The following is an 18002-nucleotide window of genomic DNA, read 5'->3' on the forward strand; positions in this document are numbered from 1 at the left end:
CTCCAATGCCCACGAATCACCCTCCATCTATCCTGTAGGGTTTGAGGTCATTTTCTCCACCTTCTGACCACCCAGGGCCATATCTTAGGCAAGCTAATTCAGTATCCACTGAATTACATTACACAGGTAAGCATCCATGTCACTACCTGAATCAGCCCAAACAAATCTCAGGCCCTCCTTTCTTTACTATTAGACCACTTAGGGGACTTCACTATTGTCATTGCCCCCCCCCCCCAAATATAAGGTTGTCATCCCCTGCCCACGGTCAATATGGCAGTACATATGTGGAGCACCCCCACCCCCACCCCATCCCCCAAGAGCTGGCAGGGCTTTGTTTTTGCTTTCCACATGATGACAGTTGTTGGGAGCAGTCTTGGAGTTAGGACTTTTCCTATACTTATTAAACAAACAACAGATCATCTCTTCATAAATTGTAGAAATTATCACTACTCTTCCCATATCACAGCCCCTGTCCTTTGGCTCATGTAACCCTGTCAAGTCTAGAGTTAAATTTACCTGGAAGCCCATGAAGTTTACACTTCAGCACCCTTCACCTTCCTGGCTCCTCCCAAAGCCCTGGTTAATGAGTGCCATCAATTTAAACAGTTTTTTAGGTGAGTCACAGCATGAGAACATTTGAAATGGTCCTGAATCACAGCTCTTATAGGAATTTGACAGAGGTTTTGACCTCACCAGTAATGAGTTGAGAAGTTTATAAACTCAAAAGCAGAAAGAGATGTTTATAAACTCAACAATGAAAGAAAAAATTAAATTGTTCATGCTAGAGGGAAGACTGAGATTAGAGAGAATAGAAAATAATACAGTCATAATCATGAAGAGGTGGTCAAAGGGTACACCTGTAAGAAAAAGGTAGGACATGAAAGTATTATAGAGGTATATTGAGTAGTTATTTACTACAAATGTTATTTATCTAGCTTTTAAAAAAGGTGCATGATTATATTTAAATACACAATTTTTGTACAACTAAAAAATAGAACATCACAGTAAAATGATAGTAAAACACATGGTTTCTCATTTGCAGTGCATGACAAATGGTTAAAATCTTTGGTCATAAATGAGCTCTCATCTAGCTTTTGTAATATTTTTAGTATTTGTCACCTTAACATTTGCAACTGGTTGTGATTTCTCAATCTAAATAAACATGAACTTTACCTAGTTTTATACTCATAATTCTGTTTTCTTAATAAGGGTTCCCCAAATTGTACAAACTTCAGGATTCACAAAGCCTGAATTCAGGTTTTATCTGTTTACCACAAATCTTCCTGAACTCATTACATATAGTTGTATTAGACACACACAAAAGACTTTATTAATTTATTAGTGATTCTATGTTCACTCGTATATGGTCCTAAATTTCATGAAAGCAGGTACAACATACACTCAACATATACTGTCTGGTCCATAGTAAATACTCAGTAAATATTGTTAACAATCCTTTATTGACAAGTCATCCTTTAATTTACTAAGCAATAATTTTTGAACACTTTACTATGGGCCAGGACTGGGGACACAAAGTTATCCTCTCCCTTCCAGGATTTGACAGCTAAGGGAAGAAATAGCCATGAAATCTCTAACATAGGAGACTATGTGCTGAGCATAAATGGTGGCATACAGAGGGTCCTATGGTATCAGGGAGTACACCTAATCCAGCCTGCAGGGTCAAGTTGAGCTTTCTGAAGAAGATGCTGTGTCTGAATGAGTCCTAGAGGAAATTGTCAGGAAAGGTTGCTTTAAAGGCAGAAGGAGGAGCATATACAAAAGTATGAACATGGTGAGATTGTCCCCAAATTGCCAAGAGTTCACAATGCCAGCGTATAGAGTGAAAAGACAGTGACAATGGACAAAATAGAGAGGTCAGCAAGGGCCAGCCTTGGTCATTACAGGACCTTCCAGGAGTGCATACTTGTCCTAAATACATTGGGAGCCACTGAAGAGTTTTAGGCAAAGAAGCAACATCAGTGAATTTGTCTAGAAATATTTCATTTACACAACTTTGGAGAATAGATTGAAGGCAGAGAAACCAAATGCAGTTCTCCAAATGACAGTGAGAGCTTGAACTGACATCGTGTGTGTGTGTGTGTGTGTGTGTGTGTGTTAGGGGAGAATTTAAGAGATGTCAAAAAGCTGGAGTAGGCAGGACTTAGAACCTGGCTATGGGGGTGAAGACTAAAATAAAGCATAATTCAAGTTTCATACTTGGGCCCTGGCTGGGTTGCTCAGTTGGTTAGAGCATCGTCTTAATATGGGTTCGATCCTCCATCAGGGCATGTACAATAATCAACCAATGAATGCATAAATAAGTTGAACACAAATCAATGTTTCTTTCTCTCTTCGTCCCTCCTTCCCTCAGATCAATTTTAAAAAGTTTCAGACTTGGGCAGCTTGGTAGGAGCTAGTGAAATGGATCATGAGGGAGGAAGATGATGGGCATGTTGAGTTTGAGATCCCTGTGTACCATTTTGGAGTTCAGAGACAGCTTTTTGGCTGGAGATGCAGGTTTGGGAGATAGTTTTTACATATGTGGTGATAGAAGCTGCTAGAAATGGGAATGGGGGTGTGGAGACTATAGATTGGGAAGACTGAGGAAAATCTTACTACTTCATCTTTTAAAAAGTAAACATGATCATATCTAGAAGGGACCCTGAGCACTGATGGGATAGCAGGGGACTGTAACAGCTAGGACTGGGAGTGAACATCAGTGGGACCTGACAGGAAGGAGGGAGGGAGGGGGAAGGGCACAGCTCACAACAGCGGTCAAGGCTATCAGAGGACCACCAGGTGGCAAGAAGGGAGGCCAGGGCTAAAAGGGAAAGGTTGGAGCGTCGGAGTAAGGAGGGGAGAGAGGTAGTGCGAGTCTCATTGTCCCAGCAGGGGGAAGTCTTTTGTTTCCTCTCTTCCCTTGGCAGCCTGACAGGATATGAGGCCAAGCCCCCTCTCCATGCCAACATCCCCCCACCTACTGGATGTGGCCCTTCCCTTACCATTGTGTCCTTGACAGGAATGGGGCATGGGCATTGGCGCTAGGAGGGAATTTGAGGACTATTAGTGGCTAGGGGATAGGCTATCAGGGTCTTGAAGAGACAAGAAGCTCCTGGGATGGTTAATGGAGCTTGGCAACGGAAAGCTCTGTGCTTGGGGAGGAGCAGGAAGTCAGGCTTGGGTGGGGCCAGCCCTGAGGGTAGCAGGTCAAGCTACACGGTTGTAAGTTGGGCCCCAGAAGAGTTGATGCAGGGCTTCGGTCTTCTCCCAGCCCCTACCATTCCAGTCTCAGTGGGGCCTGAAAACTCACCTGAACCCATGCCTCTCCACCCCCTCCATTCCCTAAGGTTGACATCATCCCCACGAAGGCAGTAGGCATCTCCTAGAGCCCAGCAAACTCAGGTGACATGCTCTCTAAATCCACTTCCCTGGCCTCCCTACCTCCCCGAGATCTAGAAGTCTGGCCTCCCAAAGCGGTCCTTCGGAAACCCTGGAATTTCATCCCACCCCTCCGCTGCCTCCAGGGCCAGTCCGCTCCATCAGCGGTTCCTGCAGGAAGGGCGCCCTGTTCAGCCTCGCCTCTCTTCCCGAGCCTTTTGTTTGCTGGGTCTGCAGGAAATTGTAGGGGCGGTGGCCAAGGGCTCATCTGCCCCAGGGGCCTGAGGGAGGGGGTTCTGAATTTACTAGACTTAATCCTAGGGAGCTCGCTGCTGGGGTGGGGAGTGGATCACCAGGAATTAGCATTTAGGGTCTTAACTCGGAGTGCGGCACCCCTGGGGTGGGCGGATTTGATGTCCTAGTCCCTGGCCGGCGGACTGGGTGTGTGTTAGGCGTATCCTTAGAACTGGAGGCTGTACAGAGACTCCAAAATCACCTAATATGACCCGGGAGCCGACACGAGGGGAGAAAAACCCAGATACTGAATCCCATAACCTCGACCTACACGCCTCGGGTCCCGGCGATCCCAGTCGGTGGAAAGCAGCAGGCAGGTCTGTCCAAGGCACTTCTGAGGAGTAGCTTTTTTTCCCCTCCCTTTAAAAAATGGTTGGGAGGAGGACTAGCACGTACACCCACTATTCGCGCCTTCATTAGACGCTACTGCAGAGTAGGCGGTGACGTGGACGCTCTAGCGGGCCAGCGCTCTCTCGTTGGTTGTACTCTCTCTCTGAGGCCACCCGGGGCGCTGCCTTCTTCCTTTCCCAGAAGGTAGGGCGGGGCCAGTGGAGTCACGTGAGGAGCAAGCCCCAGGTCCTCCAGGGTTTCTACAGTCGTCAAAGAATGATTGTTAAGGGGCTACCGGAGTGCCAGAGACTGTTAGAAGTATAGGAGCCACAGCAGCGAAGAGAACAGAGATTCCTATTTCGTGGAGCTTAACTTTATATCGGGAGAAGGCAATGAACAAGATAACAAGTAAAGGACATTATATGGTGTTAAGGGCTATAAAGAGAAAAAATAGGAAAGTGGTTGGGAAGGAAAATGTGGCTCAATTTTAAATAAGGTTGGCAGAGAAGATTTCACTAAAAATATTTGAAGACGAAGGAGGCTCATGGCCTGTGAACCACAGCATTTTTTAGGTAACTGTCTAGAGGTCATTGTGGGGCAGGATCAGGAAATGACAGAAATGGGGAAAGGATGTAGATCTGATAGGGCTTCATGTGTAGGTTGGCCATGTAATCTTGGGTTGGCCAAAAAGTCTGTTTATTTTTTTCCATAAAATAAAAGACATTTCATTTTCACCAATAACTATTGATTTGGATATTTTGAGCATGTTGGCTGTCTCCTGCTATTGGCTTCTAGTGGGTAGAGGCCAGAGGTGCTGCTAAACATCTTCCAATGCATAAGACAGCCCCACAGCAAAGAGTTATTTGGCTAAAATGTCAATAGTACCAAGAAACTTTGCAAACCACTTTTGACATGTTCGGTCAGTCACAGCACCTTCTCCATACACTGCACAAAATTTTTCAGTTATATTTTTAACTTTCTTGAAATAATAAAGCATAATACACCAAAAATGTTGTGTCTCTTCTTCCATCTTCAATATTAAAATGGCTGCACACAAATTCACCAATTTTGATAAGGTTTTTTTTTTTAATGTATGCTGATATGACAGCTGTCACGATACAATCTTAACAAAATTGTTTCAAATGAAGTCTAAGACAACTAAGCACTACAAGAGCCATTGTATGGAAAAACTGAAAGAACTTTTTGGCCAACCCAACGTTTAGACCACTCTGGCTCATGTCTGAGCAAAGGAAATGCTATTAATACATATGCCAAGGCAATAGGCATAAACTGTTGTAGTAGGACGGTAGTCAATGAATCAGGAGGTGAGTATGGTTACCCTATGATAAGGGTCTCCCGCTCTTTGAGGAAAATGATAAATCACTAGAGGGTTTTGAAAAGAGAAGTAGCATGACTAATATTTGCTTTAATAATAGCATCAGTCTAACTGCTCTGTTGAGAATGGACTGTAAGGTCAAGGGTAGAATAGCAAACCAGTTAAGTAATGCAGGTAAGAGATGATGGTGATTTGGAGGAGGATGGTAAGACGTGGTGTAATACTGGTTATATTTTAAAAGTAGAAGCAAAGGAATTGCTGATGGGTTGGATGTTCAGTGTGAGGAAAAGTATTCAAGCATAATCCAAAGGTTTTTGGCCTAAGCAACTGGAAAGGTGGGAGGATCACAAGAGGAGTAGGTTGTGGGGTTAAGTTTAGGTGTTTGATTTTGGACATACCAAGTTTGAGTTGCCTGTTTGATGTCCAAGCAGGGATGTTAGTATGTAGTTGAACATAACAGTCTAAAATTCAGAGTAGAGCTCTGGGCTGGAGATACACCCTTGGGGGCACTATTATAGAGATGGTATTTAAAACTATGCGATTGGATGAGATCATCAAGAGAATGGGGTAACGGTAAAAAGGAAGTCTGAGGATTGAGTTTCCTGTCCTCAGTAGAGCCTCTGGTCCACAGTGACCTCTTGGTCGTTCCTCCAGGACCTACAGGTGCTCCTGGGTTAAGAGAAGAGAGGAGGAAGAACCAGCAAAAAGGAGTGAGCAGGAGGAAATCTATGAGAGTGTGGTGTCCTAGAAACCACATGAGGAAAGTGTTGGAGAGGAGAAGGTAGTGATCAAGCATGTCAAATGGTGCTGGTAGTTTAGTAAAATTAGGAATGATCGATGACCCATGGATTGACCAAGTGGAAGTCACTGGTGACTTGATGAGCAGTTTCCCTTTTGCTGAGGGGCAAAAGCTTAAGTGTAGTGGGTTTAAGAAGAAACAGAGTAGGGGATTAGAAATGACTAGTATAGACAGCTCGTATAAGAAATTTTGGTATAGCCCTGGCTGGTGTGGCTCAATGGATTGAGCACCAGCCTGCAGACCAAAAGGCTGCCAGTTTGATTCCCTGGTGGGGCACATGCCTGGGTTGCAGGCCAGATCCCCACTTGGGGGTGTGAGAGAGGCAACCGATTGCTGTTTTTCTCCCCTTTCCCCTCTCTTTAAAAAATAAGTAAGTAAAATCTTTAAAAAAAAAGAAGTTTTGCTATAAGGAAGAAACAACAAAGAAATAGAGTGATAATGGGAGTGTACTAGAGTCAAGAAATTTTCTTTTTGAGACAAGAGAAATAAAAGCATATTTGTATATTAATGAGAATGAGCCAATGGAAAAGGTAAACAAGATGATGACATGGGACCTAATAGCCAGTTAACCTTAACTGGGAGCATAATCAGTTTCTCTTTAGTAGCAGGTGGGAGGGCAGAGCAAAGTGTGTTGGGTAGATGGGAGCTTTTAAAGTCTCATCTGATGGCTTCTGCTTTCTAAATTAGGAAGCAAGGCAGTGAGCTGAGAGTGAGAACAGTGGAGGGAACACTTGAGGGTTGAAGACAGAGGTGAAAATTTAACAGTCATCTAGGAGTATGGGAGAGTAAATGGTCTAGAGAAATCTTCTCTGAGTGCTGGGCAGCATTAAGGACTCACTTATGGTTCATGGCCATGAATTTGAAATGAGACTGACTGCCATGGTTGGGTGTTTTCGCCCGCTACATTCAGCTGCTTGAGCAGGCTCAGGATAGATGAAAATTGTTTATCAGAAAAACTGTGGTTTTGCCAGGAGGTGTAACTAGGTGACAGAGGGACAAGGGAGTGCTTTTCACTGACTGTGACCTTTAAGATGAGTAAAAAAGGAAGTGAGTGGGGGATAGTGGAAAGATGGCAGGATCAATGAATCGGGGGTTCAGTGAAGTGGAGAATTGTTGGGGTCAGGGCATGACAAAGGCCCTTTCCTTGACCAAACTTCAGCAGGTTCCTCTGAACCCTCTTCTGACCTTAGCCCCCATCCTTCCTGGGCCTTCCTAGCCCAATTTAGAGTTATCTGATATATTGATATCTGATCACACTGGGCTGCCTTCAGCAAGAATCCTGTTAATAAGCCTGTTTAGCTAGAATCCCTCTATGGTTTCTATATCCTCTTAGTAATTTTCCATTCACTGGCCCCCTCATTCTGCTTGTTAGGAATAAATGCTATTTGGGGGTTGAGCTCCACCTCTCTGCCTTGTTGTGATAGTCTTGACACCTATTGCAATAATCCTGAATGAAATCTTCCTTACCGTTTTAACAAACATCTGATTAATTTTTTCTCTGCAGGCCTACTAGATGAGGTGAACAGAAAGAGGGAGGGCCTGTAGTTATTGATAAGAACAAGTTCAAGGCATGACCACTGAGTAGGATGGAGGGTAAGATCTATGCAGAAGTGGAATTTAAGTGACTGCCAGGCCAGGGTGTTGGAAGTCTCATCAATGTGCATGGTGAAACCACCGAAGATTGTGGCAGGGGTGGTGTTGGAGAGATCCAGGAGCCACACTCTATGTCGTGGGCAGCAGAGATGATCAATGAAAATGCCACAGTTTAACACATGAGACCTCTCCCTGGCAAAGCCACATTTCGACTGGATTGAGCCCTTTTGTCTACAGCCAAAGACAAGTGGGAGGAAAAGAGGTGTTCATTTCCTGAAGCTCAAATGACTGTAACCATAAAGTTAGAAATGAACCACTGAAGCTCTCTAATCCACAATTACCAATTGAAAAATGGAAATAATAGCAGTGCCTACCTACCTACCTCATAGATTGGTTATGCATTTTTAATGTAGTACTGCATACAAATGACAACATTGAACATTTCGGCATTGTTCTCAAGTGCCTATTAGTTCGTTTAACTCTCAGAGTACAGTAACCTTATGCGGGAGGTTCTAGTTAATCCCTAGTTTACAGAGGAGAAACGTTGCCAGGTGGTGCTGATGTTGCTGGTATCTGAAGAGACTGAAAAGGGGGTTCTACCTCTCAGAGGTTCACAAATAGTGTAATTTCTGCTAGAGGGGAGAACCCCGCATGCCGAGGGACAAAAGCGGGCGGCAGACCGAACCAACCGTTGCTTGCGCCTCCAGGGCTCGTCTGGATGAGTGGCCAATGGCTCCCTCAGGTGGCAGAAGCAAAAAGGGCAGCCGGGCGGGCTGGACCAGGTGCGAGGGGTGGGCACCGGGGTTGCGGAGTGAGCAGACATTCCGGGGATTCTAGAGGCTGGATAGGACCCTTGAAGGCCTGGACAGACGAGGTCTCAAGTTCAGGCAATACACCGGGGCCAGATGTCGCGGTCCCGCCCACCTGCAGGTTGCCTGCCGCAGTAACTGCACGCCCCTTCCATTGGTGGCTCCTGCGGACGCCTCTGAGCTCGGAGTCGGGTCCCACCTGGGCGACGGGCACTTGTTTGCACCAGGGTAACGAGCGCTGTAGAGGCCGTGGCCCACATCCTGCAGGAGACGCGCGCCTTAGGGGAACCCCTGGCGACATCCAGGGCGCACGTGGAGCAGGAGGAGCGCTGGTCACTGGAGCCTGGAGGGGGCGGGGCTTCCCCGGGCGCGCCCACGGGGCGGGCCCGGGCCCGGGGACCAATGGGACGCGCCTGCTGCGGGGGGGGGGGGGCAGGCTCTTGGCCTGGCATCCCGGTAGCCGCAGCTGGCTTTTCCGGCATCCGCGCCCCCTCCGCCCGTAGCGGACCCCTCTAGCTCCCGGGGATCACCCCGGAGCAGCTGCGTCCTCCGGGTGGGTAAGTGAGCACTCGGCTGCACCCGGGCTGTGGGGGTACACCTGGCCGGGGAGAAGGGGATCGCAGTCCCCTCCTACCCACTCCAGGAGAAAGTGGTCAGGAACGGGTAGGGGGAGGAGGATCTACCTTGTGTTGCCTACCTGTTTTTCTGTTTTGGTAGTCGAAGGGTGTATTTGGGGGGGCACCTCATGTGGTGGGAGGGATCTGGTGAGGCCAAGGGGAAGAGGAGCAGGTTTGAGATAGGTTGAGGGAGAGGGTTGAGGGATGGTGGGGCGTGGGAAGATAGGGAAGTTTCTTGTTTTCCATAGGTAACACGACTGCATGAGGGAGCTTGGAGGGGTTTCAGTACCTGCGGAGGAGGGGGTGAGAAGGGCTTCCTGCCCATAACTCACTTCCCTTTTGGAGAATTTGCTTCCTCTTCTGCTAGTGAAGAAGAGGGAGGATCTTTGCCCTTTTCCAGAACCACTGCCATCCCTAGTCTCAGGATATGGAGGAAGGGGCGGCCCTAAGGAACTGAAAGGGGCCTTGCTATCCAAATTCTGCCATTGCTGGGGCAGTGGCCAGGGCCAGTCAGCCTCCCACAACTCTTTGTGTGTGTTTCCTTGCAGCTCTCCCTTTGGATGAAGCTTCTGAGTGTTTGCTTAGAGGTGTTTTGTGGGGCTCAGTGGAACTGCTTTCCATTCAGGACACTTTGTGCAGGCCTCATCATCCATTGCTGGCTTCTCTACCTACTGTCAGCCATGGCTGATGAAAACTCTCCTTTGCTGGCCTACCGGCTCCTTGAGGAAGATGGGGTTGCCTTCCCTGCCAATGGGGCCGGAGGGCCTGGAGGTGAATCTGCCAGGAAGCTCTCCACCTTCCTGGGTGTGGTGGTACCCACGGTCCTGTCCATGTTCAGTATAGTTGTCTTCCTGAGGATTGGTGAGTAGATGGGGGGAAGGGGCTTACTAGGACGTGCAGTAGGGAGCTGGGGTGGTGGAATGAGGTTGTGGAAGAGCTAGAGGTTACTGAGGACCAGTGGGTGAGGAGTAGGGCTGGGGCATGTGAGCCATCCTCTGACCCTCCTTGCCATGCCTGCCCCAGGGTTCGTGGTGGGCCATGCTGGGCTGCTGCAGGCTTTGGCCATGCTTCTGGTTGCCTACTTCATCCTGGCCCTCACCGTCCTCTCTGTCTGTGCCATTGCCACCAATGGAGCTGTTCGGGGTGGCGGAGCTTACTGTATCCTTCAACATTGGTGGACTGGGGTCTGGCTCTTCCATCTTGTAGGGAAGAGGAAGAGGCCCCTCTCTCCATCCCTTGGGGGACAGGGCAAGAGGGAGGCAGGTTCTAATGAATGTTTTGAAGACAGGCTGGTATGGGGAAGGTGACCGAAAACTTTATATGTTAATGCCACATTCTAGTCCACGAGATGTATTCCAGCTGTCATTTTGGTTGTTCTAACAGTCTTGTCAATTAGGTTGCATTCATTTTAGAGGAGAGGAAACTGGAACTTAAGAGCATTAGGGACTTGTGTGAAGTCACATGGCTTGGGAGTGGCTGCACTGGGACATGTTGCCCCTGGGAACATGTGCAGGGAGACCAGACCTAGAGGGTCAGCTGCAGAGTGCTTTGTGCTGGGGCCCTTCCTCATGCTCTTTTTCCCTTAACACTCACCCTTGCTTCCACTTTTAGTCATGATCAGCCGGACCCTGGGGCCTGAGGTTGGAGGCAGCATCGGCCTCATGTTCTACCTGGCTAACATCTGTGGCTGTGCTGTCTCCCTGTTGGGGCTGGTGGAGGCTATGCTTGATGTCTTCGGGGCTGGTCTGTTCTCCCCACCCTGGTCATGGAAGCTCTGTGGGTTTGCAGGGTCTAGGATGCTGGCATCATGAGGGAGAGAGGTTCTCTCCAAGAGCTTGTCATTCTTGAGCTTTTACCATGTGCCCAGCCATGTGTAGATGTCCAAGAAAATGTCCTGGCCTCCAGGGAACTTACCATCTAGTCTTGGGGGCCAAGCTAATACCCCTAAAATCGACAGTAAGATTGGTGGTACCAACCCAGCAAAGCTAGGATACTGGGGTTTAGCTTAGTGAGGGAGTAGGGAAGGTGGCCTTTCTGAGGACAGGTAGACCAAAGCAGGGGTCTATTCCTGCTTTGTGTCATGGTTGGGGTTCCTCTTCAGGGCCTGGTCTTCTAACTTTATTCTTTCCTCTGCAGATGCCACAGGGCCCAGTGGGCTCCGAGTCCTGCCCCAGGGCTATGGCTGGAATTTGCTTTATGGATCCCTGCTGCTGGGCCTGGTGGGCGGGGTGTGCACCCTCGGGGCTGGCCTCTATGCCTATGCCTCCTTCCTCACATTCCTGCTGGTCTCTGGTTCCCTGGCCTCAGTACTGGTCAGCTTTGTGGCTGTGGGGCCCAGGGTCATCCCCTTGACCCCTCGGCCTGGCCCCAATGGCTCCTCCCTGCCACCCCAGGTTGGCCACTTCACCGGCTTCAATAGCAGCACCCTGATGGCCAACTTGGGCGGTGAGTTGGGCTCAGAAGTACTGGGGTTCTCAGGGCAAGGGGCAGGCAGGTGTGGGGGCTGGGCCCTTGGAATCCCTGCATGAGAACAGATGTCAAAGAGAATTGAGGGCAGGAGATCTGGACCTGGAGCAGAGCAGTTTAATTAAGATCAGTTTGGTGTGTGCTGGCTGCTGTGTGTTTGGCCCAGTGGGGTGTGAGAGTTGACCACAAGGCAGTCACTGCCTTAGAGGAACTTGTTTAGTTGGAGAGATAAGATATACATTCAGGAAACAATTAAATAGCATAATAGACTGAATGTGATTCAAGTAGACAAGAATCGGAGAGGAGTCTAGAGAAGCAGCCAGATGGGAGTATGGGCCTGGGGTGGGAGGAGTAGGTGAATTTGGAGGTGGCCTGAAGTAGGCTGGGGGAATTCAGATAGGAGTGGGAGAGAAGATGTCTCAGGAAAGAGCTTGGATGAGACCTAGAAGAAGGAACAGAGTATACAGGAGAAAGAGGTGATGAAGAGCTGAGCCAGGCCCAGTGCTTGGTCAGAGGTGGGGTCTTCGTGAGGGTGGTGGGGAAAGTAGGGGGGTTGTGGAATGTGAGGAGTGGATCACTAGGAGGGATGTTGACACCCTCTCTTCCATGGGAATAATTCTTGCCAGCTGGCTATGCCAAGGACTACACCACAGGGGCCATGATGACCTTTGCCAGCGTCTTTGCCGTCCTTTTTAATGGCTGCACAGGCATCATGGCTGGGGCCAACATGTCTGGTGAGAGTCCCTGCCTACTGCCTCTTGGGTGTATGGGGCTGCCACCCTGTGCCCCTATCTGGGTGCTGAGGGCTCAGGGACATAGGGGATGGTAGAGGGCTGACTTCTCTCCCTTTGTTTCCCTACCTCCAGGAGAGTTGAAGGACCCCAGCCGGGCGATTCCCCTGGGCACCATTGTGGCTGTTGCCTACACATTTTTTATCTACATTTTGCTTTTCTTCCTCTCAAGCTTCACCTGTGACAGGTACTTGGGGATGGGGTGAGCCTGGTCCTCTAAGGGGTGAGGGGGTTGTTGGATCACCAAAAATCATACAGGCTGGGGGGCAGATGCCCAAGTTGTTGGGGTACAGGCAAAATGGGAACTGTTCCTCCCGCGGGAGACAGAGCTGCTGTTGCCAATGGGAAGACTAGCTAAGTGGTGATAGATAACCTGCGGCCAGCATTTGCCATGTGCCTGGTACTGTGGAAGCACTTGGTTTAGGGGTGGGGAATGGCTTTCTAGTCAACTTCCGTAAACAGTTGGCTCCTTATACATATACTGTTGGAATGTCTGTCATGTGATTAATTCCAAGGCAGTCCAAATATAACCAACGAATGCTAAGTCTGTCCCCCTGGCACACTTGATCTATTATTATGGTCCTTGAGATAGGGGCAGGATCAGTTGAGAATGTCCATCTCCTAACCTCACACAATGTTTTGAGCCCTGTTCTCACCAGAACCCTAGATGGTTGCACATTTATTTACCATGTTCTCCTCTTTCCATTCCTGTAGGATCCTGCTGCAGGAGGATTATGGGTTCTTTCGCACCATCAGCCTGTGGCCCCCACTGGTATTGATTGGTATCTATGCTGCAGCACTCTCAGCTTCCATGAGCTCCCTCATTGGTGCCTCCCGCATCCTCCATGCCTTGGCCCAGGACGACCTCTTTGGTGCGCTGTTCCCTGCCTCCTTGCCCAGCTCTGAGCATGCTCTTCGTGTCTGTCTCAGTCTCTGCTTGGCCCAGGCTGATGTGTCTGCTGTGTTTCTGTTTGTACAGGAGTGATCTTGGCTCCAGCCAAGGTGGTGTCCCGAAGGGGGAACCCCTGGGGGGCTGTGCTGTATTCATGGGGCCTAGTACAGGTAAGCCTTCCTCTTTAAGCTGCCCTTTCCTTCATCCTCCTGGTTATGCTTGCAGGACCAGGAGGAACTTAGGTGTGGACTGGGAGACATAAATGAAAAGGCAGGATGCATTGGCACTTTGTGGGCTGTGGCTCAATACTCAGCTTCTTGGTCCTTGTCCAGTTGGTGCTCCTTGCTGGAAAGTTGAACACCCTGGCTGCTGTGGTTACTGTTTTCTACTTGGTGGCCTATGCTGCAGTGGACTTGTCCTGCCTGAGCCTGGAGTGGGCCTCGGCCCCCAACTTCCGGTGAGAGAATGCCTGTGTTCCTTGAAAAAGAGAGAGGAATGGGAAGGACTCAGACCAAGAGGGGTGAGGCTAAAAATGGAATTGAGTAGCCTGGTGTTCAAAGCTGGCCCTGAGTGTCCTTCGTTCTCTCTGTCCATTTGCAGCCCCACCTTCAGCCTGTTCTCCTGGCACACCTGCTTGCTGGGGGTAGCCTCCTGCCTGCTCATGATGTTTCTCATCAGCCCTGGGGCCGCCGGTGGCTCCCTGCTGCTCATGGGCCTCCTTTCTGCCTTGCTCACAGCTCGAGGTGGCCCTAGCAGCTGGGGCTATGTCAGCCAGGCCTTACTCTTCCACCAGGTTGGGGGAGCTCAGAGGAGGGTGGGGAGGGGAGGAGGAGGTCTGGGAAAACCAACCCTACAAAAAGGCCTCCTCTTTTCTTGGCTAGAGCTGGGATTCCTGACTGAGAAGTGTTGAGTGGGGGTTGCCCACTCGAGCCCTTCCTCCCCACCACCTCACCTTGTCCCCAGGTGCGTAAATACCTGCTCCGACTGGATGTGCGGAAGGAACACGTGAAGTTCTGGCGACCCCAGCTGCTGCTCCTGGTGGGGAACCCCCGGGCTGCCCTGCCTCTGCTTCGGTTGGCCAACCAGCTCAAGAAGGGAGGCCTCTATGTGCTGGGCCATGTCACCCTGGGAGACCTTGGTTAGTTGCCCTCCACTCTTCCTTTCCCTCTCGGTCTCAGATGTTCTTGGTATTCTTTGTGTTCCAGAGACCTCATGCTTCACCCCAAGACAATGCTTCCAACGAGCACACAGCTCTACCCAGACCTTTTTCTTCTGCCTATTTGGAATTTGGACTCTAGGACAAAATACATGAGTTTGGCCCACATTTGCTGTCTTCCTTCTCCACAGACTGCCTGCCCTCTGATCCTGTGCAGCCACAGTACGGGGCATGGCTGAGCCTTGTGGACCGGGCCCAAATGAAGGCCTTCGTGGACCTCACCCTCTCACCCTCTGTGCGCCAGGGGGCTCAGCATCTGCTGCGGATCTCAGGCCTTGGTAAGCTGCTCCTCCCTGGGTCCTCTCTGCCCCCTCTGTAGCCCTTTTCCGCCTCTTCCACCATCCCCCTGATCACCCAATAGAGTAAACCACAGATTGCAAAGTCCAAAAGAAACCCACAGTCTAGTGCAGATAAGACATTCACTCAAAGATAACAGACAGTATGGGATCAGGTCTTGGAAGAGATGCTTAAGGACTACAGATGGGGTGACACATTATATTGTTTTGTGATCCACAAATTGGGGCACAGGCTCTGAAGAGCATGTTATATTTCTGAGGGCAATGGGAGTATTATTTGAAGTTGGGGGCTGCCCCATAAATCTATGACAGATAGTTTCTAACCACCCGAATTCAGAGAAAAGAAGGCCACTATGCACTTACATGGCCAGCAAAGGTTTTATAATAAGGTGGTATCTCAGCTGGGCCTTGAAGTGCGTGGAGAAGTAGGGAGTGGTGTAACATGGCCTCTGCAAAGATTCAGAGGGTGTGTGGGGCTGGTGCTTTTGGGTGGAGTGGAAGATTCCCGGCTTGTGACTCTGTCTCAGTGCCGAGGCCTCCGGCCTTGTACCCCAACTTCCTCCAAATCCGTTCTCAGCTGCCTCCCTCTTAATCTCAGGACTGGCATCTGTCCCATTGCTGAGTTCATGCTTCCTTCTCCACTTAGAATCTGGCTAAAGATCAGGTGTTGGACATTGCTCTGTTTGGTGTAAATCAGAACCCTGGAAAATGCTCAGGAGGGGGTATGCCTAGTTTAATTTGCAAGATCAGCTAGAGTTCACACCTGGTGAGGTGTTTTGGAACATTATCAAGTATTATGAGATAGACCCTGGGGCATCTTAGGGCCTGGTCTCTTTTGTGGGGAAACCTGTGCCAAGAGACCACTACTTTCTTGAAATTTAACCTGTAGAAAATGATTCAAATAAAAGGAAAAGGATTTCTTGACAATCCATTTGTTTCAAGAGAAATGGTCTTAGAAGAGGTTTCAGAGTCTTCCTGTATAGTCAGCCCTCTTAAAGGGAGGGAATTAGCTGATTCCACATTGGTTGTTTAAAAATTAAAAACCAGGAGCTGTTGGCAGGGACTTGGGCATTGTGGTTGGTACACACACTAGCCTAGAGGCTAAGAGAATGGCTCTGGTGTTGGGTGCATTGTGTTTACCTGCCACCCCAGTATCTACCAGCCATAAACCTTTGGGCAGGTGGCTTCACTGCTCTGTGCCTCAGTTTCCTTATCTGTGAAAGGGAGTAATTAATAGTCCCTATGTGATAGTGTTGCTGCAAGGATCAGTGAGTTAAATAAAACACTAAGTGCTTTCAGGAAGATATGCCCCTTGGTCAGTATACAGATGTTAGCTGTCCCTTTTCTGGGGACCTTGTTTTGGACATGCCATCATTAGGGAAACAGATTGTGCAGCCCCAGCACACAGTTCTCATCCTCCCCCAGCAGGGTCTGGGTGCTGTTTCCCTTGATACTGAGGCCATAAGCTTGACTAATTAGGATCTGGTCAGACTGTCATTTTCCATGTTGAAAAAGGTGGACTGTTTGGAGTGAATGCATCCTCTTGTCATGGAAAGTGCTCATTAGTTAAAAAGAATCCTAAGGTGACCTTTGCCTGTTTAAACAGGGGAGATTAGTCATGGAGATAAATCAAATAATGCATGAGAAAGTGTTTGGGAAAACTAAAAGTCATTATGCAAAACTGCATAATGTTGCCCTAAGAGCCCAAACACAGTGCAAACAAATGTCATACCTGATGTTGCCATCAGCGTGGATGACTGGATGTGTATAGCGTGGTGTAAACGCAGCCATATAGCGTGGTGTAAACTCACCTGGTGAGTCTGGTTCATTCCTACCTCCCCCTCTGTGCCCCCAGGTGGCATGAAGCCCAATACGTTGGTCCTGGGTTTCTACGATGATGCTGTACCCCAGGATCACTTCCTGACAGACCCGGCTTTCTCTGAACCTGCTGATGGCACCCAGGAGGGCGGGTCCCCAGCCCTGAGTACTCTGTTCCCTCCACCCCGGGCTCCTGGGAGCCCCCGGGCTCTAAGTCCCCAGGACTATGTGGCCACAGTGGCAGATGCTCTCAAGATGAACAAGAATGTTGTTCTGGCACGGGCCTGTGGGGCTTTGCCCCCTGAGCGGCTGAGCCGGGGGTCTGGAGGTACCTCTCAGCTGCATCATGTGGATGTGTGGCCCCTCAACTTGCTGCGGCCCCGGGGTGGGCCTGGCTACGTGGACGTCTGTGGCCTCTTCCTGTTGCAGATGGCAACCATCTTGGGTATGGTGCCTGCTTGGCACAGTGCCCGGCTCCGGATCTTCTTGTGCCTAGGGCCTCGAGAGGCCCCTGGGGCAGCTGAGGGGAGGCTCCGGGCACTGCTGAGCCAACTGAGGATCCGGGCCCAGGTGCAGGAAGTGGTGTGGGGTGATGGGGCTGGGTCCGGAGAACCTGAGGAGGAGGAGGAGGAAGGGGACTTTGTGAATGGCAGGCGGGGAGACTCTGAGGCAGAGGCGCTGGCATGCAGCGCCAACGCCCTGGTTCGGGCCCAGCAGAGGTGTGGCAGAGGAGGAGGGCCTGGTGGGCCTGAGGATGGTGATGGCGAGAAGGGTCCCGCCACAGCACTCACCTTCCTGTACTTGCCACGACCGCCTGCTGATCCTGCCCGCTACACCCACTACCTGGACCTGCTGGAGATTCTGAGCCGAGATCTGGGCCCTACTCTGCTCATTCATGGTGTCACCCCTGTCACTTGCACTGATCTCTGATGCCCTGTTCTGAAGTAGTGTCCACATCTGGCAGCCTACCTTGATTAGTGAATGAGGAGGGCAAGGGCCGCCTCCTGCCTGCCCTGCACATGGGAGATATAGCCTGGTGGAGGTATTAGGGGGCCTTGGGCTAGGGCATCTCTAGATCCCTAGGAGAGGGGCCCTGGTGCACTAATTAATTCATAGCAGCTGTCCCTGACGGGCCAGGGGAGGAAGTCAGCTCTGCCCCCTCCTTCCCTTCACTGGTGCCTTGATGGGGAATGGGTCTCTGCTTGCGACTCTAGGCTACCTCAGTCTCCCCCTCACCTGACTGACTCACTGACCCAAAGTTGTAATGTTTTTGTGCTGTTTTACTTTTCTAACTGCTGAACGTCAATAAAAGACCAAAACACTACAAGCTGGCTGAACACTGCTGGTATGGGGATAGGGTAGGTGGG

General features: G+C 49.8%; 1 protein-coding gene across 2 annotated transcripts; it reads left to right on the plus strand.

Moving 5' to 3' along the window:
- The first annotated feature begins 8977 nt into the window (after positions 1-8977).
- Positions 8978-17962, plus strand: SLC12A9 (solute carrier family 12 member 9). 2 transcript variants are annotated; one of them, XM_090276780.1, is made up of 14 exons: positions 8978-9096; positions 9705-10017; positions 10180-10314; positions 10768-10899; positions 11293-11601; positions 12249-12356; positions 12489-12600; positions 13128-13285; positions 13393-13475; positions 13638-13762; positions 13906-14098; positions 14269-14443; positions 14653-14799; positions 16673-17962. In XM_090276780.1, exons 2-14 carry the CDS (start codon positions 9717-9719, stop codon positions 17563-17565), a joined length of 2871 nt encoding a protein of 956 aa, XP_090132906.1. In that variant the 5' UTR covers positions 8978-9096; positions 9705-9716; the 3' UTR covers positions 17566-17962. The 2 variants fall into 2 exon arrangements, with proteins under 2 accessions (XP_090132906.1, XP_090132907.1); XM_090276781.1 differs by lacking the exons at positions 10180-10314; positions 10768-10899.
- Positions 17963-18002: the final 40 nt, after the last annotated feature.

Source organism: Furipterus horrens, unplaced genomic scaffold (genome assembly GCF_987537825.1).
Source record: "Furipterus horrens unplaced genomic scaffold, mFurHor1.1.pri manual_scaffold_5, whole genome shotgun sequence".
Taxonomy (NCBI): domain Eukaryota; kingdom Metazoa; phylum Chordata; class Mammalia; order Chiroptera; family Furipteridae; genus Furipterus; species Furipterus horrens.